General features: G+C 55.8%; 2 protein-coding genes across 4 annotated transcripts in view; one reads left to right on the forward strand and one right to left on the reverse strand.

The window, feature by feature from the left end:
• The window catches only part of CDC42BPB (CDC42 binding protein kinase beta), a 123,672-nt gene extending 111,926 nt beyond the window's left edge, over nucleotides 1-11,746 (forward strand). For 2 of the 3 annotated variants that reach the window (XM_055288085.2, XM_055288086.2), the window contains 7 exons: nucleotides 3,494-3,591; nucleotides 3,708-3,792; nucleotides 3,886-4,003; nucleotides 4,105-4,222; nucleotides 5,740-5,845; nucleotides 5,977-6,047; nucleotides 10,324-11,746. In XM_055288085.2, the coding sequence (XP_055144060.1) occupies nucleotides 3,494-3,591; nucleotides 3,708-3,792; nucleotides 3,886-4,003; nucleotides 4,105-4,222; nucleotides 5,740-5,845; nucleotides 5,977-6,047; nucleotides 10,324-10,455 (728 nt within the window). In that variant the 3' untranslated portion in view covers nucleotides 10,456-11,746. Of the gene's footprint in view, nucleotides 1-3,493; nucleotides 3,592-3,707; nucleotides 3,793-3,885; nucleotides 4,004-4,104; nucleotides 4,223-5,739; nucleotides 5,846-5,976; nucleotides 6,048-10,323 lie in introns of those variants that run through there. The other variant, XR_008659320.2, reaches the window with a different exon arrangement.
• A 1,524-nt stretch (nucleotides 11,747-13,270) lies between these two features.
• AMN (amnion associated transmembrane protein) lies at nucleotides 13,271-27,256 on the reverse strand. The gene is made up of 13 exons (XM_055288098.2): nucleotides 27,214-27,256; nucleotides 26,134-26,252; nucleotides 25,984-26,028; nucleotides 15,784-15,871; nucleotides 15,330-15,547; nucleotides 15,047-15,184; nucleotides 14,768-14,876; nucleotides 14,567-14,649; nucleotides 14,200-14,362; nucleotides 13,881-14,043; nucleotides 13,712-13,799; nucleotides 13,460-13,629; nucleotides 13,271-13,425 (listed from the first exon to the last, which is right to left on the reverse strand). The coding sequence occupies exons 1-12, from the start codon at nucleotides 27,254-27,256 to the stop codon at nucleotides 13,525-13,527; spliced, it is 1,362 nt and encodes a 453-aa protein (XP_055144073.1). The 3' UTR covers nucleotides 13,271-13,425; nucleotides 13,460-13,524.
• Between the last annotated feature and the right edge of the window lie 122 nt (nucleotides 27,257-27,378).

The raw sequence follows: 27,378 nt of genomic DNA on the forward strand, positions 1-27,378 counted from the left end.
AGTCAGCATGTGTTCGATTTTGCTTTGGTTTGTCTTCCAGTCCCTTAGTTGAGTAGTCACAGAGCATCGGGAGAGGTGGGCCCCATGACAGCCCACAGCAGAGAGCATGGTTCAGATCTCACGTCTCAGACCAGCAGTAGGCGGGCTCAGCAGCCTCTCTCCCTGAGCACATGGGGCCGGTTCTTCCAGAGGCCTCAGCAGAAGACCCCGTCGGCGGCCATAGGCCCTTGGGCAGAAGGGCTCCGCGAACTGAGAACGGGGCGTGGCATTCATCTTTCATTGAAAAGGCCTTCCTCGTGATAATACGGAAGCTTACACAGTAGTAAAGATAAGCTTGAGGGGTTTCGGTGGCCAGAAAATAATTCACCTCTGGTGGCTAAGTTACAGTCCCTCTAGGGACAAGTATTTTCTGAAAGTGGTAGGAGCTGTTTTTCAAACAGTTGGGTCACTTAATTCGCTTAGTTGGCGTGACTTTCTCTGTGAATGGTGGCGCTGGGGAAAAGTAGGACCAGTGGACACTTCCCAACTGGCCCACTGTCTGATTGCTTTTAAAACCTTAAACCGGGTGGAGAGCGGTGGCTCACACCTGTAATGCCAGCACTGTGCAAGGCTGAGGTAGGAGGCTCACTTGAGCTCAGAAGTTCGATACCAGCCTCATCTCTACTAAATAACAAAACATGGCTCACACCTGTAATCCCAGCACTTTGGGAGGCCAAGGCGGGTGGATCACGAGGTTAGGAGATCGAGACCATCCTGGCTAATAGGGTGGAAACCCCATCTCTACTAAAAATACAAAAAAATTAGCCGGGCGTGGTGGCAGGCACCTGTAATCCCAGCTACTCAGGAGGCTGAGGCAGGAGAATCGCTTGAACCCAGGACACGGAGGTTGCAGTGAGCCGAGATCCCGCCACTGCACTCCAGCCTGGACAACAGAGTGAGACTCCGTCCCAAACAAACAATACTGGCCAGGCACGGTGCCACACGCCTGTAGTCCCAGCTACTCAGGAGGCTGAGGCAAGAGAATTGCTTGCACCCAGGACGCAGAGGTTGTAGTGAGCCGAGATCGTGCCACTGCACTCTAGCCTGGGCAACAGAGCGAGACTCTGTCTCAAAAACAAACTAGCCAGACACAGTGCCACATGCCTGTAGTCCCAGCTACTTGGGAGGCTGAGACAGGAGGATTGCTTGAGCCCAGGAGACGGAGGTTGCAGTGAGCCATGATCACACCATTACACTCTAGCCTGGGAGACAGAGTGAGACCCTGTCTCTTAAAACGGAAAGGAAATTTTAAACTTCAGAATCCCTCCATTTGATCTATCAGAGTAGTCTGCACCATCAAATCCACAGATCAAGAGGAGGCCGGGAGGAAGACGAGCCGGGCAGATGGGGGTAACGGGGCAAAGAGGTGGGGAATTACGTTCTTATTCAGTTACCTGAAGCTAAACCCCTTTGCACCATTGTCGGCCTTGCTGAGACGGCGTCATGCCCAGGATGTCGTGGCTAGACCCCAGGCCTGTGAGGTGCACAGCCAGCCTCCACCCATGGGCTTACTGCAGTGTGTCCCGGCTCCATCCCGATGGCCACACCACAGCAGATGTGTGTGGGCAGTGGGGCCGGGCCATGGGCCTGCAGTGAGGTGCAGGAAGGGGCCAGTCCCACTGCCTCAGCACCCCTTGTCCTGGACTCTTCCCCCCACCAACACCCCCTTTTCATAGGCAGCTAGCGCAGGGTTTAAAACCACACAGGATTTACATCTTTGCAAAGCGTAACGTTGAAGAGGACCCAGGTCACTTAGTGCAATGTATTTATAATCCTGGCCACACGTGTCTGGCATAGACACCTGAAGTTCCTGGGTTCTCCGCCTTGGTGGGTCTCCTCTCCTGCGGGCACAGTGCAGATGCAGATGAGTTTCAGAGCTGGTCAGAAATAATTCCATCACCTGTAGGATGCAGAACTGCTCATTCTGCGCCCTGTGCTAGTGCCTGCGTGGGTGGCCTCCCCTGCCCCTCCCCGTCCCTTAGGGCAGGTGTCATCGGCCCTGTTGGAGAGGAGGCAGCTGAAGGCCACAGAGGCCGCGTGCCCTCTATCAGTCACATGTCACATCTGTCAGGCTCCAGAGTCCGTGTTCCTTTCACTAGAATCTGTTTGACTAGAATCTTTTCACTGGGCATCTGTTTATCACGGAGTCAGCAAACTAGGCTTCTTCCTGGTGCCTCGCAAGCGAATCCCCACATACTCGGTAGGCAGGGGCCTTCCCGGAAGCCGCTGTGTGGAGAGTGGTTCCCTGAAAGGCAGTTTCTGGGGCTGCTTTTAACGTGGGTCTCAGAGGCCTCACAGGTGCATCTGAAATGCTCCTTCAGAAACAGTTTGGTGACCAGGCCAGAATCTTGTGTCTTTTTTGCAAACCCTGTTTGATTTCCCTTTTTGTATTCAGAAGAAAAGTCCTGATCTTGTAGCCTGTTTGGAATCTGTGATAGAAACAGAGCAGAAGGCTTTTAAAATGCATCTTCAGGCAGTGAGGTGTGTCATGATGCAGGATTAACCTTGAACTCTGGAGGCAGAAGAGCCAGGAACGAGCACTGAGCTGGAGCTCCCTGGCATTTGGGGCTTGCCGCCTCCCAGCTCTGCGTTTCTGCAAGCTGATGGCCAGGAGCCAAGCCACGCTGAGGGGCTGTGGGGGCAGTGAGCGTAACACCCACGCAGAGGCACCGAGCGGTGGACGCACACCGCTCACCGGTCGCGTGGCACAGCTGTGTCATTGCTCTTCTAAACGTGGAGAAAGCCCCTTAAACTCCAAATGGCCAAAGGCTTTGCAGTCCTTGGTCTCACATCCGTGGCACCTTGGGTGGAGTTGCTTCTGTAAGCCAACAGACGAGCAGGTGAGGAGCACAGCGCGGACCCCAGAGCTCCCCGCAGGACGCCCTTACCCTCGCTTGCATATGCCCTCAGACCAGGCTGCAGAGGGGCCTCCCACGCCCCCATAGCCCGGGTTCCAGGGTCATTAGTGTGGAGGGCAGACAGGCAGGGTGGTTGCCCAGAGGTCAGCAGTGGTTTCTGTGTGGTTTTTAATACCTACCTGGAAACCGGACTTGCCGTCTCCTACGGAAGAATTAGCCTCACCATCCTGAACAGTTGGCCCCTACCTGAACTTCCAGAGTGTTGAGCCTGAATTAGTAGCTTTCAGGATAATCACATCTCATGAAAGCTAAATGAAAAGACTTTTAAAAGTCACCTTCAACATCTGTACTGTAGTATTCAAAATATTAGTTATGGAAGTGATGGTGGAGCATTTAAACATCGATTGTGTTTGTTTAAACTTTGAAATGAAGATGAATTCCAGAGTGGGAACGTGAAGTCTTTGGTGACGTGAGCCAGCTGAGGGCAGTGCTGCCGCCTCTGCACTTGTTCAAGTGCCAAGGCATGGCCTCCGGCCCGAGGGCAGGTGAGTTCCTGAGCCACTGTGGCTCACCCCGCCCTGCTCCGTCTGCGCTAGGTTGCAGCCCCACGCACGTCACGGTGTACAGCGAGTATGGCGTGGACGTCTTTGATGTACGCACCATGGAGTGGGTGCAGACCATCGGTCTGCGGAGGGTAAGGCGGTCTCGGCGCCCTCCTGTGCGGGCGGGCTTCTCCCGGTGCGGGTGGGCTCCTCCCAGTGCAGTCTGCGGGTGGCCGCGCTTACTGTCCCTCCCTGGTTTCCAATCCAGATAAGGCCCCTGAACTCTGAAGGCACCCTCAACCTCCTCAACTGCGAGCCTCCACGCTTGATCTACTTCAAGAGCAAGTTCTCGGGTGAGCCTTCCTCTGCGCTGGGAGTGGAGGGAAGTCGGAGGGGCATGTGTCCCTGGCCCCGCAGCACCGTCACCGTGCGCTCTGCTTCCGCAGGAGCGGTTCTCAACGTGCCGGACACCTCCGACAACAGCAAGAAGCAGATGCTGCGCACCAGGAGCAAAAGGCGGTTCGTCTTCAAGGTCCCAGAGGAAGAGAGACTGCAGCAGAGGCGGTAGGAGCGGGGCCTCACGGGGCCTGCCAGGCCTCGCTCTAGGGAGGGGCCAAGAGGATTCTCACATATCCACGAATCTCAAAAGTGTGTCCTTTCCCCAGAGAGATGCTTAGAGACCCAGAATTGAGATCCAAAATGATCTCCAACCCAACCAACTTCAACCACGTGGCTCACATGGGCCCAGGCGACGGCATGCAGGTGCTCATGGACCTGCCTCTGGTGCGTGCACGGTCAGGATGGGGCGGGTAGGGCACCCCATCCCCTCCTCCCCACTCGGGCAGCCGTGTTGGCGAAGACCGTCCCAAAGGCAGTGCCCGCGAGGCTGGCACTGTGCTCTGACCCGGCGCTCCTGCCACACAAGCCCGTCTCCGTGAAGCTCTGTTCACGAGCACTTTCCCTGTCCCGAGGCCTCTTGTGCAGGCCTCCGGCCGCCCTGGGCAGTGGTGCTACAGGTACTTGGGAGAGTCCACCACGTTTCAGCCTGTGAGGGCTTCCTAAGGACGTTTGCCATCAGGTGGTGATTTCTCAGTAACACCTTCGTACCAACAGATAGCACACTTTCTCTTTTTTACTTAAGAAGTATGTTTTTGGCCGGGCGCGGTGGCTCAAGCCTGTAATCCCAGCACTTTGGGAGGCCGAGGCGGGCGGATCACGAGGTCAGGAGATCGAGACCATCCTGGCTAATACGGTGAAACCCCGTCTCTACTAAAAAATACAAAAAAAAAAATTAGCCGGGCGTGTTGGCGGGCGCCTGTAGTCCCAGCTACTCGGGAGGCTGAGGCAGGAGAATGGCGTGAACCCGGGAGGCGGAGCTTGCAGTGAGCCGAGATCGCGCCACTGCACTCTAGCCTGGGGGACAGAGAAAGACTCCGTCTCAAAAAAAAAAAAAAAAAAAAGAAGTATGTTTTTGGCCGGGCACGGTGGCTCACGCCTGTAATCCCAGCACTTTGGGAGGCCGAGGCGGGCGGATCACGAGGTCAGGAGATCGAGACCATCCTGGCTAACACGGTGAAACCCCGTCTCTACTAAAAATACAAAAAGAAATTAGCCAGGTGTGGCGGCGGGCACCTGTAGTCCCAGCTACTCGGGAGGCTGAGGCAGGAGAATGGTGTGAACCTGGGAGGCAGAGCTTGCAGTGAGCCGAGATTGCACCACTGCACACCAGCCTGGGTGACAGAGCAAGACTCCATCTTCAAAAACAAAAAAAAAAATTGTTTTTTAGGCTGGGTGTGGTGGCCCATGCCTCTTAATTCCAGCACTTTGGGAGGCCACAGCGAGTGGATCACCTGAGGTCAGGAGTTTGAGACCAGCCTGGCCAACATGGAGAAACCCTGTCTCTACTAAATTACAAAAATAAGCTGGGCGTGGTGGTGGGCACCTGTAATCCCACCTACTCAGGAGGCTGAGGCAGGAGAATTGCTTGAACCCAGGAGGCAGAGGTTGCAGTGAGCCGAGATTGCGTCATTGCACTCCGGCCTGGGGGACAGAGCAAGACTCAGTCTCAAACAAAGAAACAAAGTATGCTTTTTATAAAGGATTTGACCTGGCCTAAAGTTGCTATTGCCAGTTCTTAGTTCCAGACTGTCCAGAGCCCTTGTCCAGTCCAGAGAGCTCTCCTGGCCCCCAGTTTGCTCATCAAGGTCACGAGGCCACAGCTGCCGTAGGTTGCACAAACTTTGCAGGCGGCCCTGCTGGGTGTCAACCACGCATGCTCATGTGTTGCTATCTCTGCCCAGAGTGCTGTGCCCCCCTCCCAGGAGGAAAGGCCAGGCCCCGCCCCCACCAACCTGGCTCGACAGCCTCTATCCAGGAACAAGCCCTACATCTCGTGGCCCTCATCAGGTACAGAGGAAGCGTGGCCCCTGCAGCCCTGGGGGAGGTGGGGGGCAGGGGGTGCTGGAATGGGGAGACCCCTGGCATTTGATTCCGTTCTTGACTTTCTCCCTGAGAGGAAAGCTGTCCTTGTTCTGTAGGTGGATCGGAGCCTGGTGTGACCGTGCCTCTGAGAAGTATGTCCGATCCAGACCAGGACTTTGACAAAGAGGTGAGACTTGCCCGGGTCCAGAGCTGAGGCTGTGAGCCACCACTGCAGGAGGAAAAGCAGCCCGAAGATCTGGGGCCCTGGGTGGTGTCACAGCCCTTCTGGAGCACCCCACTTGTGGTGTGAGGGTGACGGGGGGGGCAGGGGTGGCCGTCCCCTCCTCCAGGAGGCCCGTGCATCAGTCTCTTGGTCAGACTCCAAGCTCCTTTGGGAACGCTGACTAGGGACTGGGCTGTCACACTGCCCCACGAGGAACGGAAGCTTTCCCACCAACCTGCCTCCTTCCTCTGGACTCCCTGTGTTGTTTTGTGTACTTCAGCGCAATACATGGCAGTCTCTTTGGTCTGGGCTGATGTTCCACATTAGTCTGTCTTCTGCCCCTCCCCTGGGATGGCGGCTGGGGTCAGAGTGTGGGGACCACCTCCAGGACAAGTCCCACTCTGGCTGGCAGCGTTCTTGTGTGCAGCTTAGCCACACTGCTCTGGCCTCAGTTTCCCCTGTGCAGAATGGGGATGAGAATGCAGTCGAGGGAGGTGGGGAGCTGCAGTGCTGAGGGCTGAGGAGTGAGCTGAGGGCTTAGCCCCCGGCGCTATCCTTGGAGGGAGGGATGCAGGGATGCAGGCGGAGGGGCCATGCTCACTTCTCCACCACACATCTCAGCCCCAGCACTGAGATGTTTTAACATCAGCTGCCGAAAGGACGCGCAGATGCCTGGCACATGTTGCTGGTTCTGCCAAGGTCAGCGTCTCTTCCTCTGGAAGTCCTTTGTCTTTTCTGTCCTTTGTCCATCCTGCTCTTCCACCCTTTATTCTGCAGCAGGCCCCCAGCCTATCTTTGTCTGGTGGGACAGTCACATTTTTGTGGCAAGCACTGCTGTTACTTTACAGAATGCTGCTGAGTTTGAGTTTGCCCGCTGTTTCCTGGTCATGAGATTTGCAGTGTGTCTTAGGCTGTCACACTATACAGAGGACATGGTGTCCCTCTTAGGGTACTGTGTCCTGAGGCAGCCAGTGCCTGTCTCATCTGCATGACCTTGTTTGTTCTTTTAAATTTAAGTGAAATTCACAAAACAACTATTTTTTTGTTTGTTTGTTTTTATTTTTGTGATAATACAGAGGCAGGGTCTCACTTTGTTGCCCAGGCTGGTCTCCCAACTCCTGGGCTCAAGCTGTCCTCCTACCTCGGCCTCCCAAAGTGCTCAGATCACAGGCGTGAGCCAGCACACCTGGCCCAAAATAACTACTTTAAAGTTACTTTAAACTACTCAGTGACATTTAGTACATCCATAGAGATGCACAGTCACCACCTCTTTCTCATTCAGAAACATTTCCACTCCAGCTGGGCGCCACGGTTCACGTCTGTAGTGCCAGCTACTAGTGAAGCTGAGGTGGAAGGATCGCCTGAGGAGTTGAAGGCCAGCCTGGGCAGTGTAGTGAGATCTTGTCTCTAAAACATAATAAAAAAGACATTTTCATCATTTCAAAATAAACCCCTGCCCTTTAAGCACTCTCTCCCTGTCCCTCCCTCCCCTCAGCACCTGGGCAGCCAGTGATTTTTTGTGATTTCCCCGTTCTGGACATTTCGTGGAAATAGAATGCCCAGCCTCTCGTATAGAAATGTGTTTTGACCTTTTGTGCATAGCTTTCACCTGGCATACTGTTTTGTGGCTCACCCCCGTTGTAGCATGTATCAGTGTTGGCATTTCTATTGCTAAATAATATTCTCTTGCATGGATAGACCACAGTTTGTTTTCCCATTCTTCCCCTGAGGCACATTTGGGCTGTTTCTGTCCTTCAGCTGTTGTGAATGGTGCTGCTGTGAACATGTGTGCACACATATGTGTTTGAGTGCCTGTTTTCACATTCAGGTTTATGCCTGTGAGTGGGATTGCTGGATTTATGTGGTAATTCTATGTTTAACTTTTTGAGAAACCACCAAATTGTTTTCTGCAGCAGTTGTACCATTTTACATTCTACCAGCAATGTCAGGGTTCTCATATCTCCACATCCTCACCAATACTTGTTCTTGTTTTTCTTCTTTTTAATAGTCGTCCTAGTGGCTATCAAGTAGTACCTGATTGTGGTTTTGATTTGCGTTCCCTAAAGACTTATGTTGAGCATCTTTGCATATGCTTGTTGGCCACTTCCATACCACCTTTAGAGAAATGTCTACTCAAGGCCTTTGCCCATTTTTGAAGTGGGTGGTTTGTCCTTTTGTGGCTGGGTTGTAGGAGCTCCTGGCATGTTCTGAATACCAGGCTCTTGTGAAGAGATGCGATGTGCAGATGTCTTCTCTTGTTCTCTGGGTTGTCATCGTTTACATTCCTCATAATTAATGTCTTTTTCTTTTTTTTTTTTTTTGGAGACAGTCTCACTCTGTTGCCTAGGCTGGAGTGAAGTGGCACGATCTTGGCTCACTGCAACCTTTGTTTCCTGGGTTCAAGTGATTCTCATGCCTCAGCCTCCCAAGTAGCTGGGACTACAGGTGCCTGCCACCACACCTGACTGATTTTTGTATTTTTGTATTTTTAGTAGAGGTGGGGTTTCACCACGTTGGCCAGGCTGGTCTCAAACTCCTGACCTCAAATGATCCGCCCACTTTGGCCTCCCAAAGTGCTGGGATTACAGGTGTGAGCCACTGTACCTGGCCTAGTACAGCCATCTTAATATTTTTACTCCACGAACATGAGATGTGTTCCATTTATTTAAGCTATTTTTTCAGCAATGTTTTGTAATTTATAGTGTACACATTTTTCACTTCTCTGGTTAAACTATTCCTAGCTATTCTTTTGGATGCTGTTGTAAATTGAAGTTTTTTTTTCAGTTTCCTTTTCAGTGTGTTCATTTCTAGTGTATAGAAATACAACTGACTTGTGTGTGTTGATCTTACACCCTATAACTTTGCTGAATTTATTTTTTTGTGGACTTTTCTTTGGGATTTTCTATGTGTATAATCATGTCATCTGCAAACAGAGATAGCTTTACTTCTTTCTAACTTGGAATCCTTTTTCTTTCTTTTTCTTCCCTGATTGCTCTGGCTAGAACCTCTAGTCCCATGTTGAATAGCAGTGGTGAAAGCAGGCATCCTTGTCTTGTTGCTGATTTTTTTTTTTTTTTTTTTTTTTTTGGAGACAGAGTCTTGCTCTATAGCCCAGGCTGGAATGCAGTGATGTGATCTCGGCTCACTGCAAGCTCCACCTCCTGGGTTCACGCCATTATCCTGCCTCAGCCTCCCGAGTAGCTGGGACTACAGGTGCCCGCCACCACGCCTGGCTAATTTTTTTTTGTATTTTTAGTAGAGACAGAGTTTCACTGTGTTAGGATGGTCTCGATCTCGTGACCTCATGATCTGCCCACCTTGGCCTCCCGAAGTGCTGGGATTACAGGTGTGAGCCACCACACCTGGCCCGTGGCTGATGTTAAGGAAAAATTTTGTCTCTCACTGTTGAGTATGGTTAGCTGTTTTATTTTGTTGAGGAAGTTACCCTCTATTCCTAGTGCTTTTCTCAGGAAAGAGTGTCGTGTTTGTGACTTTGACTGCTTGGTTGCAGGTGCACACCACTGTGCCCAGCTGATTTTTGTTTTGTTTTGAGACGGAGTCTTGCTCTGTCGCCCAGGCTGGAGTGCAGTGGTGCAGTCTCGGCTCACTGCAAGCTCCGCCTCCCGGGTTCATGCCATTCTCCTGCCTCAGCCTCCCCAGCAGCTGGGACTACAGGCGCGTGCTGCCATGCCCGGCTAATTTTTTGTATTTTTAGTAGAGATGGGATTTCACCGTGTTAGCCAGGATGGTCTCGATCTCCTGACCTCGTGATCCACCTGCCTCGGCCTCCCAAAGTGCTGGGATTATAGGTGTGAGCCACCACGCGCGGCCTGATTTTTGTATTTTCAGTAGAGATGGGGTTTTACCATGTTGGCCAGGCTGGTCTCAAACTCCTGACCTCAAGTGTGATCCACCCACCTTGGCCTCCCAAAGTGCTGGGATTACAGGCAGGAGCCACCGTGTCCGGCCCCATCTGATTTCTTTACTACAGAGTTGTTGTCTTTTGTAGTGATAATCACCATGTTTTATTTTTGAGTGGGGTTAGACATCAGTTTGTCACTCTCACCAGCAAGCCTAAGGCCCCCACGAATCGCTGGTGTAGAGCGTGTGTTTTCATAACATCAAAGGAGAAAAGCAGTTGCCACAGTTGTCCCTGAGCAAACATTTGCATCCAGCTGGGCGTGCGTGCCTCCCCAGGCTAGGGCAGCGGGTGCTCACCCTGCCCTCTTCCTGTTCACAGCCTGATTCGGACTCCACCAAACACTCAACTCCATCAAATAGCTCCAACCCCAGCGGCCCACCGAGCCCCAACTCCCCCCACAGGAGCCAGCTCCCCCTCGAAGGCCTGGAGCAGCCGGCCTGTGACACCTGAAGCCGCCAGCTTGCCGCAGGGGCCAGGGAGCTGGGGATGGCCTCCAGCGTCAGTGCCAAGACTGAGCGGGCCCTTCAGTGTTGTCCAAGGAAATGTAGAATCACGTTGTAGATACGGAGATGAAGAAGACAAATCTTTATTATAATATTGATCAGTTTTATGCCGCATTGTTCGTGGCAGTAGACCACATCTGTTCGTCTGCACAGCTGTGAGGCGACACTGTTCCGTCTGCACATGAAGGACCCCCATACAGCCTGTCTCCCACCCATGACAACCCAAGAAGGCATATGGGGCCCTGCCAACGCCACTTCCTCAGCAGAAACCCGTCATGACGCGGCTGCTTCGGAAGCAGACATCTGGGAACACAGCCTCAGTACCCAGTCTTTTCCCTAGTTCCTGAAACTTTCCTATGAACCTTAGGAGAATAGTAGGAGGTCATATAGCATTCCCAGTGTCACTAGAATTTTGAAGACAGAGGAAAGTGGAGGTTAGTTTGTGGCCTTTGTTTCATTTAGCCATTGCATAGTCAGCTGCAGAAGTCCTGCTGACCACCTAGTCATGGACAGAGGCCCGGGACCAGTGACACCCTGCGTCCCTGTGTGCGTTAAGTTCATTCTGGGTCGCAGCCATACTACTGTGAAGTCAGCTGTGCTCTCTGCTTTCCACTCGCTTCTACGGCTTCCACCTCCTGCCATAAAACCAGCGAGTGTCGTGGTGCAGGCAGGCCCTGTGGCCTGCTGGGCTGAGAGAAGTCAGAGCCCCAGGGTGCCACGAAGCAGCCACTGGGATACCCCACCCTGCTGCCCCCCCCCCCCAACCAGTCCTGCCCCCGCATGGAGCCCCCGTGATTAGTAGCCTGTATGATCACGTAGACCCACCCAACACCCTCCTGCACACTGGCCCCGGTCCACGGCACGTGGAGTTCACCCTTCTTTGTACCAGATGTTGAGTGACCAGCTCTGTGGCCCTGTGTCGTCAGAGGCTTGTGATTAACTGTGGCAGCAGACACAGCTTGTCCACAGCTTGGGCCAGGCTTCCCCTGTCCTCCCAGCGGTCGGCTGCTTGGCAAGGCTGTTCAGGACCTGCACTTCCCCAAGCCGGCACTGAGTGGCCCAGCACCGCCTAGCCCTGCCACCCCACTGCCCTCCTGGGTCTTCTGCTGGATGGGCACCTAGGGGGTTCTGGTTTTTACTTTTTTAATGTAAGTCTGAGTCTTTGTAATTATTGAATCGTGAGAACATTTTTGAACAATTTACCTGTCAATAAAGCAGAAGACGGCAGTTTTAAAGTTCCCAGTGGACCGTCTGGATGTGATAACATGTCACCCATGTGTCTGGGCCCCAGAAGTGCCTGAGCTCCAAAAGGCAGTGAAGGAGCCACCTTGCCAGCAGAAGCTGTTCACCAGCGGAAGCCATTCTGGGTAATTCACTCGGAGGTCACACAAAAGGCTGCTGTTGGGGTGTTCAGCCTGAGCAGAGGGCATCCTTGGGGCAGGAGTGAAGGGTGGGAGGAGGGTGGCATGCCTGTGAGCCCAGCCAGGCAGTGCCAGGGCCCCAGGAGGGAAGCTGCCCAGGAGGGTCTGCCTGTCCACACCCATACACGCTAACCCCGTCAGCAGCCCCAAGGGACAGGATGGGGCAGGCCAGAGCCCCCAGGAAGAGGCAGGAGCTCTCAGGGAGACCTGGGCCAGGGTGAGTGGTCCCTGGTTGAGGGAATGCTCGGAGTCAGTTTCCCGAGTTACGCAGGGAGTTGGCTATTTGCCACTCACTGAGACCTGGTTGTCCTTGGTAGGACAAGGGCAGTGACGGCCCCTGCAGAAGAGTGTGGACCTGGGAGAAGACTGCAAGCCAGGACAGGCAGCCCAGCACCCAGCAGGGGCACTTGGAACCTTGCAGCTCTGTGCTAGGCAGCATGGCCTGGGCTGCTGCTGCAGCAAGCAGCTCCCCTGGAAGCCCAGAGCATCTCCTTCCACAGCCACGCCAGGGGCAGGTCCCTGCCAGCACAGTCGCATCTATGACTGGGGTGAGCAGTGGGCGGCAGGTGGTGTCCGGTCAGCTCAGGCTTGCTCTCCAGTTTGCACCTGACACTAAAGAAAATCGTGGCTAAAAAGTGCCTGTGGGAGTGTCGGCCACTTTTAAAAATGCGAGATGGTAGCTGTTGGAGCACACGTGAACTGTGGTGGTCACTCAACAGGACACCGCACAGCACTGAGAGTGACTCATTCCAACCACAACACAGACGCACCTCGAAGCACAGGGCCCTGATCTGGATTACAGCACGTGTCCTGGCGGCTAAGCTGGGCCCCTGGGCAGAAGATTCCGAGTGGGGGCCAGGCCATGACTGGGGATGCCAGTGACATCTCCAGCCCCAGATACTGGTTTCACAGAACTGGTCACTGCCACAGTTACAGCTGCACACACAGGGCCGGGCCCTTGTCTGGGTCAGTGCAGTGGCGCATGCTTGCACATGGGTGACCCCGTATGATCTGCCTTCGCACCCAGCAGCTTGGTGCCAGGAGAGATGCCCACCCCTTTTCCGTCCGCCCCTCCAGCCACGGCCTTTGGCTCCCTCCACCCCTTGCCTCTCTCCCACCCCCACCTCCTCACCCTCCCCCCACCAGAAGGACGGGGGAAGCCCCCCTCCTAGTTCTGGGTTCAGCTTCACAGATCTTAGCTTCTCACTGCCCAGGTGACGACCAGCGCTGACTCCAGCAGTAGCCAGCCAGACCCCTCCCATGTCCCCCAGTGCGACTGGGGCGCAAAGCTGGGCTCCCAGTCCTCATGGGCGGGGCCGGCATATCCAGGCTGACAGCAGGTGCAGGAAACACCTTCATTGAGTAAAGCCCCCCCGTCCTTGGCCCCCGGAGGAGGGGGGAAGGGGGTGAAGGAGGGGGGAAGGGGGTGAAGGAAGGGGAAGTTTGGGGACTGGACTAGGAGGTGGCTAGCCCCCAGGTCGACTGGGGTCAGGGAGGTACTGGGGTCAGGGAGGTACTGGGGTCAGGGAGGTTCTGGGGCCAGAGGGGGTGGAGAGCCCCAAGGTCGACGGTCAGGCGGCCGGTCAGGCGGCCGCTCAGGCCTCGGCCTCGGCCCCGGCGAACAGAGGGTTGACGAAGTAACTCTGGCTGGTGCTGTCTGCGGCCACCTTCGGAACCAGGCTGAGCGGCCGCGGCAGGGGCTACGGGGTGACAGGGTCAGGCGGCGTTAGGCGCCAAGTCCCGTCCGCGAGGAGGCCCTGGTCCCCCCTCCAGCCCCCTCACCAGCTCCTCGGAGGCCGTCCCGTCGAACACAGGGTTGTGGAAGCCAAGGGGCGCTCCGGCCAGGGCCGCCTCCTCGCGCCGCCTCCACCTGAGGGCGTAGCGGGGACGCAGCATGAGCCCCTCGGAACAACCCCCAGCCCCACACCCCCGACCCCCCCGACACGCGTACCTGAGCCTCCCCGCGCGTCGCAGCAGCGGCGGCGCCACCAGCAGGACCAGCAGCGCCAGCAGTAGCGCAGCCGCCACGCCGCCTGCCAGCCCAGCCGCGGAGCTGCCCCAGACGTGTGCACCCGACTCCCGCATGGTCGCCTTCAGGACGCCGAGGGTCTCGCCTGCGACGGAGGGGCCGGCTCAGTCTTCCCCGCGGCGAGGCGCGGGGGGGGGGGCGAGGCGCGGGGGGGGGGGGCGAGGCGCGGGGGGGGGGCGAGGCGCGGGGTGTGGGGGCGGGGCGCGGGGGGGCGGGGGGCGGGCGGGACGGGCGCGGTTACCGTTCTCGGCGACGTCCACCAGGAGGGCCCGGGCCAGCCGCCCCGCGCCACCCGTCTCGGGCCCGGTCTCCACCAGCACCACCTGGATCTCCGTATCGGCCTCGCGGAGCCGGGACGAGCGTGGCACCTTGGACACGGCCACCTGCAGCCCCCGGTACTGAGGCTGGGGAGGGGGAGGGGGAGGGGGAGGGGGACGGGGTTGGTTTGACTCAGCCCCCCGCCCTCCCCGAGCCTATGGGGACGCTAAGGGCAGAGGCAGATAGTGGGCAGGTGGGCAGCCGCAGGGACCCTGCAGAACGGGCGTCCTAGGCGGAGGTGGTAGGGCTGGGGTGGGGACTCCCCTCAGCTGCCCAAGCGGCCCCAGTACCAGGCCCAGGAAGGTGTCCAGTATCCGCGCCCGGTACCGCTCCAGGTCAAATGCGGGGCCGTGGGTCAGCAACACAACGGCTCCTGCGGTGGGAGGGCAGGGGTCAGCGCCGTGGATCCGGGCCCGGCAGGAAACTGAGGCGGGGGGCGAACGAGGTCCTCCAGGCCTTCCCAGCAAGCAGGGCCCGGCGGGGGCGCTCACCGCAGAGGTCACAGCACTGCCCCTGGGGCCGGAGGGCGCTGTGGCAGGCGGCCTGGGGGCAGCGGCCGCCCAGGGGCTGGAGCAGGGCCGCGCAGATCCACGGCTGCGCCTGGTGCGAGGGGCGGTGGTCAACGCGGAGGGCCAGAGCGGACCCCAGCGAGAAGGACGATGCGTCCAAGAGGCAAGCCGGCGAGAGACCGTGGGAGCGCGGCAGCCCTGTCCCGGGCACAGTCCCGACCCACGCGCGGCCCCCGAGACTCCATCTGCGGCCTCGCTCACCTCTGCGTTGCCGCAGACGCAGCCCGACGGGTCCGCACAGTCCTCGGGGCCCACGCTCAGCGCGCCCGGCCCGTGGAAGCGTAGGCGGCCCGCGCGGGACGCCAGGAAAGCAGCCAGGTCCTCGTCGCGCGTGAACGTCTGCGGGCAGCCGGGTCCCCACCGGAGCCAGCCCGAAGAAGAGACATCACCTGAGTGCTCAGACCCAAAGTGTGCAGACCAGGAGGGGCGGGGGCGGGCCGAGGTGGGGAGAGGGGACCCGAGCCTCCCTCCCCTCAGTGCTCACCCGGCCCAGAGCTGAGATGCTGCGAACACGCACGGGGCTAGCGCCAGGGCCGAGCCCCACGCGGAAGGAGGCACTAGGCGGAAAGACTACGTCGTCGTGGCGGCAGGGCACGCACTCGGCATCCACGAAGAAGAGACCAGGTGCCTCGTCCCCGGAGCGCCACAGGTGCGGGTCATGCCAGGAGAAGCGGTCAGAGTCGCGGAAGACGGCAGGTTCGCCTGAGCAGGGGCACATCCCTGAGCTCCACGGAACAAGCCCCAGACCACGCCACGCCACGCCTCTGAGCACGACCCCCCAAGCCCCGCTTCAGGACACTTCTGCCACTCCCTAAACCCCGCCCCCGGAGGCACCCTCCCTCCAGTCCTCGCTCCCTCGACACGCCTTCCCTCCAGTCCCCGCCCTGGACACGCCCTCCCTCCAATTTCCGCCCCTGAACACGCCCTTCCAGACTCACCCGCGCCACAGTCCAGGTGCGATCCCACGTCTGAGACTCCGAATCCGGCTCCTGAAGCCAGGACGAGTTCCCCGTCCAGCGGCAGGAGCTGCAAGAGGCACGGGCTGAGGCGGCGCCACGCGGGGGTCCGGGCCCACTCCGCGCCCACCCCGCCCCCAGTCCCCTGGGACGAGAAGCGAGACCCTGTGCACGGAAGGGGCCCGGGCGAGCTCAGGCCCGGGGTCCTCGGCCTGGCTGAGGCTGGCAGAGGAAGCGGATCTGGCCTGGGAAAGATGGGGCCGCGTGTGCAAGGCCCCGAGGCGGGCACAGCCCAGTGTCCTGTCTCTGAGCTGGAGGTCTCACAGGCCAGGGGCAGAGCTGGAGCCGGGGAGCGAGACGGAGCCGTGGGGAGTCTGGGGCAGAGGTGACTCTGGCCAGGGCCTGTCGCCTCCCCCATAGCCCCTTGAGAACGTGCACAGGCCCAGGGCTCCCAGGTTCCAGGAACTAAAGTTTCAAAAGTTGCCCGGCCCCTGGGGAGTCTGAGGCTGCGCTCTTGGTGTGTGAGGGAGGGAGGGAGGGAAGAAGGGAGGGAGGGAAAGGCAGCATCTGGGGGCCAAGGGTGCAGGAGGAGGCAGGGAGTGTAGCAGGGCGGTGGAGTGGCCCCTGCTGTTTCCTAGGCCTAGGCTGGGCCATGCAGCTCCCTCACCACAGAAGTGGGGCCACAGCCCAGGTCTCGGGTGTCAGCAGAAATATGGGGGGTCTGACCAGCCGCCCCTCACTCCCCCTCTCCTCCAATGCCAGGACCTCGGCCTCCTGCCTTTTTGCTTCTGCACTTCTCCCTCAGGGGCCGAGGGTGAACGCTGGGCCAGGGCAACCCCCGCTGCCAGGTTATGAGGGGCTCAGCACAGCAGGGCGTGCCCGCCCAGGGCAGGACCCACTCTTCGGCCCTTCCAGGAGCACTGCACCTGAGCAAGAGGCCAACACCCCCAGCGACGTGAGGTCACACTTCAGTTCCGTGCACACCTGAGGGTGTGGCACTGCTAGCAGGGCAAGTCCACCCACAGATGCAGAGGTGGAGCCATAGGGACGGAGTGTGCCATAGCTCAAAGCGCCTCAGGAACAGGGAGGGGTTCCCAGGAGGAAGCATACCAAGAACACCTTTTTTTAAAGAACGAAAGGGAAAAATATAAACGTAACATAATAGTTGAACAGATGAGCACAGTAGTTAAGGTCAGGAGTTTGAGATCAGCCTGGTGAGAAACATAGTGAGACTCCATCTCTACAAAAAATTAAAAATAAAAAGAGGATATAATTTTTAAATATAGGGCAACATTTATAATAGAAACCAAACTTCAGGGCAGGAGCGGTGGCTCATGCCTGTAATCCCAACACTTTGGAAGGCCGAAGCAGGCATATCACTCGAGCCCAGGAGTTCGAGACCAGCCTGGCCAACGTAGTGAGACACCCCCATCTCTACAAAAACTACAAAAATTAGCCGGGCGTGGTGGCACAAGCCTGTCGTCCCAGCTACTCGGGAGGCTGAGGTGGGAGGATTGTTTGAGCCCAGGAAGGTCAAGGCTGCAGTGAGGCGTGATCGCGCCACTGCACTCCAGCCTGGGCAACAGAGTGAGACCCTGTCTCAGAAAACCAAACTTAGCAAAGTATTGATGAATTAACCAATACAATATAAGACCTCTACAGGGAACACTTTAAGATGCTAAAGAGGACAGGGATGACCTGAAATATTTGGAGAGGCCATCCATGCTCTTATATGGATGGCTTGACAGCATAAGGCTGTTATTTATCCCAATCAAAATTCCTGTAGTCTCAGCTACTTGGGAGGCTTTGGCAGGAGAATCACTTGAGCCCAGGAGGCAGAGGTTGCAGTGAGCCGAGATCACACCACTGCACTCCAGCCTGGGCAGCAGAGCAAGACTCCATCTCAAAAAAAAAAAAAAAAAAAAAAATCCAAGGTTTTTTTGGTGGTGGTGGTGGTACTTGGTACCTGGCAAACCTATTCTACAATTTATCTGCAACAATGCGATCCATAAAGAACCTTGGAGCAGGAGTGAAGGGGATGGATCTGAAGCCTCCTGCAGAGCCACAGTGTGGATAGTGTAGGGTCGGCAAAGCGGCCTGTGGACTTGAAGACAGGGCTCAGAGAGACCCACAACGCCCAGGCCCACGATGGATTCCAGCAATGCTGGAACAGAAGCGCAAGGCGGAGGACGTTGGAAGCTGGGCTCACCCTAAGGACAGAAACAGAGCAGGACCCCTCGCTGGTGCACGTGCCCCATAGGTACACAGTCGATTACCATTGTGACTGAGGAGCAGACGGGATTCTCAAACGAAACACAAAAAACACAGTTCTAAGGTAAGGGGTTTTGCATTAGGTCGATTAAAATGAGGGTTTCTGTTCATCACAGGACACTGCAGGCAAGTCCACAGTGAGCAGACTTGCAAAGCCTCCGGCCAAGGCAGGGGGATGGGCGGAAGACAGGAGACTTCCCCAGCAAGAAAGCAGGCAAAAGGTAGAAATGGGGGGAAGGGCAAGGAACAGGAAAATCGCAGGGAGGGACGCTCGCAACCAGAGAATTACAAAGTAAGGCACTGATGTGCACGGCCTATTACTCGGGCGCCATCTAGGCAGATGGACGAAGCTGGGAGCCAGGGGCATGGAGGGCAACATAGCCGACGCATGCAGGGCATGGGAGTGCTTGGGCAGCTCTGGGTGAATTCGGCCTCTGCAGGCTGGGACCCCGGGGCCACTGTCCCCTGCCCCTGCGCTGTTCCCACTGGCCAATGGATGATCAATGAATGAATTATTGAATAGATGAATGAATGGAGTGTTGCCTCCTTTCAGAGCCCAAGTGCTTCCAAAGGAGACCATGAAAGTAAGGAGGACGGCAGTGTCAGGCCTCTGAGCCCAAGCCAAGCCATCGCATCCCCTGTGACTTGCACATATACGCCCAGATGGCCTGAAGTAACTGAAGAATCACAAAAGAAGTGAAAAGGCCCTGCCCTGCCTTAACTGATGACATTCCACCACAAAAGAAGTGTAAATGGCCGGTCCTTGCCTTAAGTGATGACATTACCTTGTGAAAGTCCCTTTCCTGGCTCACCCTAGCTCAAAAACCTCCCCCACTGAGCACCTTTCGACCCCCACTCCTGCTCGCCAGAGAACAAACCCCCTTTGACTGTAATTTTCCTTGACCTGCCCAAATCCTATAAAACGGCCCCACCCCTATCTCCCTTCGCTGACTCTTTTTGGACTCAGCCCGCCTGCACCCAGCTGAAATAAACAGCCATGTTGCCCACACAAAGCCTGTTTGGTGGTCTCTTCACACGGACGCGCATGAAAAATGGTGCCGTGACTCGGATCGGGGGACCTCCCTTGGGAGATCAATCCCCTGTCCTCCTGCTCTTTGCTCTGTGAGAAAGATCCACCTATGACCTCAGATTCCTCAGACCGACCAGCCCAAGAAACATCTCACCAATTTCAAATCCAGTAAGTGGCCTCTTTTTACTCTCTTCTCCAACCTCCCTATCCCTCAACCTCTTTCTCTTTCAATCTTGGTGCCACACTTCAATCTCTCCCTTCTCTTAATTTCAATTCCTTTCATTTTCTGGTAGAGACAAAGGAGACACGTTTTATCTGCGGACCCAAAACTCCGGCACCAGTCACGGACTGAGAAGGCAGCCTTCCCTTGGTGTTTAATCATTGCAGGGACGCCTCTCTGATTATTCACCCACGTTTCAGAGGTGTCAGACCACGCAGGGACGCCTGCCTTGGTCCTTCACCCTTGGTGGCAAGTCCCGCTTTTCTGGGGAAGGGGCATGTACCCCAACTCCTTCTCTCCGTGTCTCTACCCCTTCTCCGCCTTTCTGGGGGGTAAGAAACCCCCAAACCTTCTCCTTCACCCTGAGCGGCAAGTCCCACTTTTCTAGAGGAGGGGCAAGTACCCTAACCTCATATCTCTGCACCCCAATCCCTTATTTCCGCACCCTGACCTCTTATCTCTGCGCACCAACCCCTTATATCCATGCCCCAACCGCTTTCCCGCTTTTCTGGAAGGTAAGAACCCCCGAACCCCTTCCCTCCGTGTCTCTACTCTCTTTTCTCTGGGCTTGCTTCCTTCACTATGGGCAACCTTCCACCCTCTATTCCTCCTTCTCCCTTAGCCTGTGTTCTCAAAAACTTAAAACCTCTTCAACTCACACCTGACCTAAAACCTAAATGCCTTATTTTCTTCTGCAATGCCGCTTGACCCCAATACAAACTCGATAGTAGTTCCAAATAGCCAGAAAACGGCACTTTCAATTTTTCCATCCTGCAAGATCTAAATAATTCTTGTCGTAAAATGGGCAAATGGTCTGAGGTGCCTGGTCCAGGCATTCTTTTACACATCGGTCCCTTCCTAGTAGTCTCTGTGCCCAATGCAGCTCATCCCAAATCTTCCATCTTTCTCCCTCCTGCCTGTCCCCTCAGTCCCAACCCCAAGCGTTGCTGAGTCTTTCTAATCTTCCTTTCTACAGACCCATCTGACCTCTCCCCTCCTGGCCAGGCCGAGCCAGGCCCCAATTCTTCCTCAGCCTCCGCTCCTCCACCCTATAATCCTTTTATCACCTCCCCTCCTCACACCTGGTCCGGCTTACAGTTTCATTCCGTGACTAGCCCTCCCCCACCTGCCCAGCAATTTATTCTTAAAAAGGTGGCTGGAGCTAAAGGCATAGTCAAGGTTAATGCTCCTTTTTCTTTATCCCAAATCAGATAGCGTTTAGGCTTTTTCATCAAATGTAAAAATCTAGCCCAGTTCATGACTCGTTTGGCAGCAACCCTGAGATACTCTACAGCCCTAGACCCTAAAAGGTCAAAAGGCCGTCTTATTCTCGAAATACATTTTATTACCCAATCTGCTCCCGACATTAAATAAAACTCCAAAAATTAAATTCCAGCCCTCAAACCCCATAACAGGACTTAATTAACCTCGCCTTCAAGGTGTACAATAATAGAAAAAAGTTGCAATTCCTTGCCTCCACTGTGAGACAAACCCCAGCCACATCTCCAGCACACAAGAACTTCCAGACGCCTGAACCGCAGTGGCCAGGCGTTCCTCCAGAACCTCCTCCCCCAGGAGCTTGCTACAAGTGCCAGAAATCTGGCCACCAGGCCAAGGAATGCCTGCAGCCCAGGATTCCTCCTAAGCTGTGTCCCATCTGTGCGGGACCCCACTGGAAATCGGACTGTTCAACTCACCTGGCAGCCACTCCCAGAGCCCCTGGAACTCTGGCCCAAGGCTCTCTGACTGACTCCTTCTCGGCTTAGCGGCTGAAGACTGACGCTGCCCGATCGCCTCGGAAGCCCCGTAGACCATCACGGACGCCGAGCTTCGGGTAATTCTCACAGTGGAAGGTTAAGTCCGTCCCCTTCGTCAAAACGGAGGCCACCCACTCCACATTACCTTCTTTTCAAGGGCCTGTTTCCCTTGCCTCCATAACAGTTGTGGGTATTGACGGCCAGGCTTCTAAACCCCTGAAAACTCCTCCACTCTGGTGCCAATTTGGACAACACTCTTTTATGCACTCTTTTTTAGTTATCCCCACCTGCCCAGTTCCCTTATTAGGCCGAGATATTTTAACCAAATTATCTGCTTCCCTATTCCTGGACTACAGCTGCATCTCATTGCCGCCCTTCTCCCCAACCCAAAGCCTCCTTCGCATCTTCCTCTCATATCCTCCCACCTTAACCCACAAGTATGGGACATCTCTACTCCTTCCCTGGCAACCGATCACATGCCCGTTACCATCCCATTAAAACCTAATCATCCTTACCCCGCTCAACGCCAATATCCCATCCCATAGCACGCTTTCAAAGGATTAAAGCCTGTTATCACTCGCCTGCAACAGCATGGGCTTCTAAAACCTATAACTCTCCTGACAATTCCCCCATTTTACCTGTCTAAAAACCAGACAAGTCTTACACATTAGTTCCGGATCTGCACCTTATCAACCAAATTGTTTTGCCTCTCCACCCTGTGGTGCCCAACCCGTACGCTCTTTTGTCCTCAATACCTTCCTCCACAACTCACTATTCCGTTCTCGATCTTAAAGATGCTTTTTTCACTATTCCCCTGCACCCCTCGTCCCAGCCTCTCTTTGCTTTCACTTAGACTGACCCTGACACCCATTAGGCTCAGCAAATTACCTGGGCTGTACTGCTGCAAGCCTTCACAGACAGCCCCCATTACTTCAATCAAGCCCAAATTTCATCCTCATCTGTTACCTATCTCAGCATAATTCTCATAAAAACACACGTGCCCTCCCTGCTGATCGTGTCCAATTAATTTCCCAAACCTCAATCCCTTACAAAACAACAACTCCTTTCCTTCCTAGGCATGGTTAGTGCGGTCAGAATTCTTATACAAGAGCCAGGACTGCACCCTGTAGCCTTTCTGTGCAAACAACTTGACCTTACTGTTTTAGCCTAGCCCTCATGTCTGCGTGCAGCAGCTGCCGCTGCTTTAATACTTTTAGAGGCCCTCAAAATCACAAACTATGCTCAACTCACTCTCTACAGCTCTCATAATTTCCAAAATCTGTTTTCTTCCTCACACCTGATGCATATACTTTCTGCTCCCCCGGCTCCTTCAGCTGTACTCACTCTTTGTTAAGTCTCCACAATTACCATTGTTCCTGGCCCGGACTTCAATCCGGCCTCCGTTATTCCAGATACCACACCTGACCCTCATGACTGCATCTCTCTGATCCACCTGACGTTCACCCCATTTCCTCACATTTCCTTCTTCTCTGTTTCTCACCCTGATCACACTTAGTTTATTGATGGCAGTTCCACCAGGCCTAATCGCCATACACCAGCAAAGTCAGGCTATGCTATAGTACAAGCCACTAGCCCGCCTCTTAGAACCTCTCATTTCCTTTCCATCGTGGAAATCTATCCTCAAAGAAATAACTTCTCAGTGTTCCATCTGCTATTCTACTACTCCTCATGGATTATTCAGGCCCCCTCCCTTCCCTACACATCAAGCTCAAGGATTTGCCCCCACCCAGGACTGGCAAATTAGCTTTACTCAACATGCCCTGAGTCAGATAACTAAAATACCTCTTAGTCTAGGTAGACACTTTCACTAGATAAGTAGAGGCCTTTCCTACAGGGTCTGAGAAGGCCACGCAGTCATTTCTTCCCTTCTGTCAGACATAATTCCTCAGTTTAGCCTTCCCACCTCAATACAGTCTGATAACAGACCAGCCTTTATTAGTCAAATCAGCCAAGCATTTTTTCAGGCTGTTAGTATTCAGTGACAGACTAATGGTCTATTAAAAACACACCTCACCAAGCTCAGCCACCAACTTAAAAAGGACTGGACAATACTTTTACGACTTTCCTTTCTCAGAAGTCAGACCTGTCCTCAGAATGCTACAAGGTACAGCCCATTTGAGCTCTTGTATAGACGCTCCTTTTTATTAGGCCCCAGTCTCATTCCAGACACCAGACCAACTTAGACTGTGCCCCAAAAAAACTTGTCATCCCTACTATTTTCTGTCAAGTCATACTCCTATTCTTCGTTCTCAACTACTCACACATGCCCTGCTCTTGTTTACACTGCCGGTTTACACTGATTCTCCAAGCCATCACAGCTGCTATCTCCTCGTGCTATCCCCAAACTGCCACTCTTAGCTCTTGAAGTAAATAAATGATCTTTGCTGGCAGGACTACGCTGAATCTCCTTAGGCACTCTCTAATCAGATGTCCTAGGTCCTCCCAATTCTTAGACCTTTAATACTTGTTTTTCTCCTTCTCTTATTCCATTTAGTTTCTCAATTCATCCAAAACCGTATCCAGGCCATCACCAATCATTCTATACAACAAATGTTTCTTCTAACAGCCCCACAATATCACCCCTTACCACAAGACCTCCCTTCAGCTTAATCTCTCCCACTCAAGGTTCCCACGCCGCCCCTAATCCCGCTCGAAGCAGCCCTGAGAAACATCGCCCATTCTTTCTCTCCATACCACCCCCCAAAAATTTTCGCCGCCCCAACACTTCAACACTATTTTATTTTTCTTATTAATATAAGAAGACAGGAATGTCAGGCCTCTGAGCCCAAGCCAAGCCATCGCATCCCCTGTGACTTGCACATATACGCCCAGATGGCCTGAAGTAACTGAAGAATCACAAAAGAAGTGAAAATACCCTGCCCTGCCTTAACTGATGACATTCCACCACAAAAGAAGTGTAAATGGCCGGTCCTTGCCTTAAGTGATGACATTACCTTGTGAAAGTCCCTTTCCTGGCTCATCCTGGCTCAAAAACCTCCCCCACTGAGCACCTTTCGACCCCCACTCCTGCCCGCCAGAGAACAAACCCCCTTTGACTGTAATTTTCCTTTACCTACCCAAATCCTATAAAACGGCCCCACCCCTATCTCCCTTCGATGACTCTCTTTTTGGACTCGGCCCGCCTGCACCCAGCTGAAATAAACAGCCATGTTGCCCACACAAAGCCTGTTTGGTGGTCTCTTCACACGGACGTGCATGAAAGGCAGGGGAGGGGAATGGGGGAAATCCATGCCCTGGAACCCCCACCCCAGCCTGACTCCTCTGCCCACAGGTCCCCCCATCAGCTCCCAGTGCCCCCCTCACTCGGGCTGCCTGGTTGCCAAGGTTATGCGTGGGTTCTGGGGGCAGGGCCACAAGGGGCAACCACCTCTCTCTCCCCGCCCTCCTCCCGTTTCCTGGGCGGGAGCCTTGCCGTCTTGCTGTGGGTGCCCTCCCCAGTGCCTGGCAGCTTTTGGGTTAAGGCAGCTTTGGAAAACCTGAAGGAATGAACCAAGTGGCCTTAGGGTGGAAATGAGGCCCGGGGTCCCTGACCCCGCATGGGGCAGGAGTAGGCCAGGATGAGGCCATTGAGCCATCTTCCCCACCCACACATGCAGGGGCCCCAGGCCTGGACCCCACATCTGGAGCCGACACCCCAACCCAGCTCACCAGTGACCCTCACTCAGGAGTGACTGAGCTGGCAGGTGTGCAGGTGACAGGATGAGGACGTAGCCCAGGAGTGGCTATGAAGGGGCTGGAAGGAAGCTTTTGCCCAGAGGCTTGGCCTGCAGGCCCCACAGTCACCCTGGAAGCTGGTGGGCTGCCACTGCAATGGGACAGTGGCCACCGAGGATACTCAACCGAGTGGGTGGGCTGTGTGCTAGTGAAGCTGTATTTACTGTCGCTGAGGTGCGAATGTCATATATTTTTCAAGTGCCACAAGAGATTGTTCTTTTTTTCCCCAATGATTACAAAGTGTAAAAACCATTCCTTGCTCCAGCCATAGGGGCTGCGTTTGCCCTGCTGCTGGCTGAACTCCACCTTAAATAAGGAAATTCGCTTCTTTCTCTGCGGCCTTATCAGAGCCTTTAATACATGATGAAGCTCCAGGCAAGTGCAGGCTGCAGCGTTTCCCAAACTTACCTGCTCATGGAACCCTCTTTCTTCCCAGTTCCCATCATTTTCTTGGAGTGTTGTGTGAAGCAGTTTGAGAAAAAGGTCCCCTAGGGCAGCAGTCCCCAACCTTTTTGCCACCAGGGACCGGTTTTGTGGAAGACAGTTCTTCCATGGACTGATGCGGGGGGGAAGGTTTCAGGGTGAAGCCGTCCCATCACCGATGTCAGGCACTGAAGGAGTGCACACCCACCCAGGTCCCTCGCTGGCAGTGACAATAGGGGTCCCTAGGAGAATCTGATCTGATCTGAAGGGAGGCAGAGTGCAGGCAGGAGTGGGCTCACGTCTTCCTGGGCAGCCGCTTCCTAACAGGCCAGGGACCCCGATGGCGGGTGCAGGGAGGTGTTGGGGACCCTTTCCCTAGTGTTCTCAAGGTGGAGCTTTAGGCACCAGGACAAGGCAAGGCTTTGGGGGAAGGGCGTGGAGCAGGCGCTTCCTGGGAAGACCACCCACTGCTGGGCATCAGAAGGGCTGTGGGGACAAGGGGCGCCTCCCACCCCTCCAAGGACACAGCCTGGCTGGGACCATGGGACCAAGCTCCCCTAGGTTCCCCCCAACTCCCTGCCTCCTAGAATATTCTCCAGAGGCCAAAGTCCCAGTCCTGCAGCGTCTGCATGCCAGTGGGGTCCGCCCTCAAGGCACAGCAGTCCCTGAAGGAGCTTCAGAGACTCTGAACCCCCAGCCCGGTGGCAGCAGCAGCCCGGCCTTACCATGTCTGAGACGGCGTGACCTTCTCGCACCAGGACCGACACCATCTGCAGGAAGAAGCTGCCTCAGCTGAGCCCGGAGCAGCCCCCACCCGGGCCACGCGGTCTCGGGGGTCCAGGCCTATCACCGACCCCGCCGGCGCTCCCAGGCACCTTGTCCGCCGGGAACTCAACGGCGTCGCCGGCGCACGGGGTCCGGTTCTGGCTCCAGTTGGCTGCGACGTCGAAGTCCGTGTTGGGGACCCAGAGTTTGGAGGCCGCCTGGGTCAGTGCTGGGGAGGAGGCGACTGAGTGCCCGCCGTTCTCGCCAGGATGCTCCCTTCTCAGGGAAGGCCACCCACCCAGAGAGGTGCGGAAGGTCCGCGCGGATCACCTGGGACGCATAGGAATCCCATCCCCGGGGGCCCAGACCCAGGTCCTGGTCCCTCCCGGCCAGACTGTGGGCGCCCTGCCCGGGCGCTCTCCAACGGACTTCTCTTGTTATCTGCAGAGCCCGCTCCAACGTGCGCTCCAGGACGCCTGCCTAGATCGCCTCCCGGCACTGCCCCCAGTTTGCCTGGCACTGGAGCAGAGGACGGCGTTGTTAAGGACAGTGACAGCCGGGGCATGGAGGAGGATGGGGCAGCACAGACCTCTTCCTCGGCCTTGGAATCAGGAAGGCTTCCCGGAGGAGTCCTACCTGGGCCGGGAAGAGCTGCGACAGAGCGCAACCCGGTATGAGAAGTAAGAAGGGGCTGGGGGCGGCAGGACCAGGTCAGGCCGGCCCCGAATGTGGTGGGTGGGGTTGTCCAGAGGGAGCCGCGAGGGGTTTAGGGAAGGGGGCGCCAGGGACATGCGCCGGCCTGGTGTGAAGGCGGAGGAGGGCAAAGTGCTCCGTTGGGGACCGGGAAACTGAAGCAGTCTGCCAAGCCCCGCAGGCGCACACTCGCTGCTCTCGGCAGGTTCTGGGGACCGCGCCGCAGAGAAACAGGAGCCGCCAGAGGCCGGGGCTGGCCGAGGCTCCCGGACCCCCTCCTCGCCTCTCCCGCACCGCCCGATGCACTGGCCGCGCACTCCCGGGCTGCGCACTCGCCCGACGAGGGAGGCAAGGCCGAATTTCACGCCCCCAACCCTCCAAAGCCCCCGCTGCCCCCTCCTCGGAAGATCTTCACCCTCCAGAACTAGAGGGACCTCGGCCCTGCGTCCTGACAGACCGCTGCCGTCCTGGCCCGCACCAGTGTGGCCCCGGCTCACCGCAGAGCTGCAGCCACAGCAGGACCCGGCCCAGGACGCCCATCTCGCCTCTGCTCCTTGCGCCCGACCAGGAGACTTTGCCCCACTGGACCCACGTGACCAGGCAGGTCGGGTGGGGGCACCGGGGTCCGTTACATATTTACCTCCAGACCCGCCCAGGGCCGA

The sequence above is a fragment of the Symphalangus syndactylus genome, chromosome 8, assembly GCF_028878055.3.
Source record: "Symphalangus syndactylus isolate Jambi chromosome 8, NHGRI_mSymSyn1-v2.1_pri, whole genome shotgun sequence".
NCBI lineage: Eukaryota > Metazoa > Chordata > Mammalia > Primates > Hylobatidae > Symphalangus > Symphalangus syndactylus.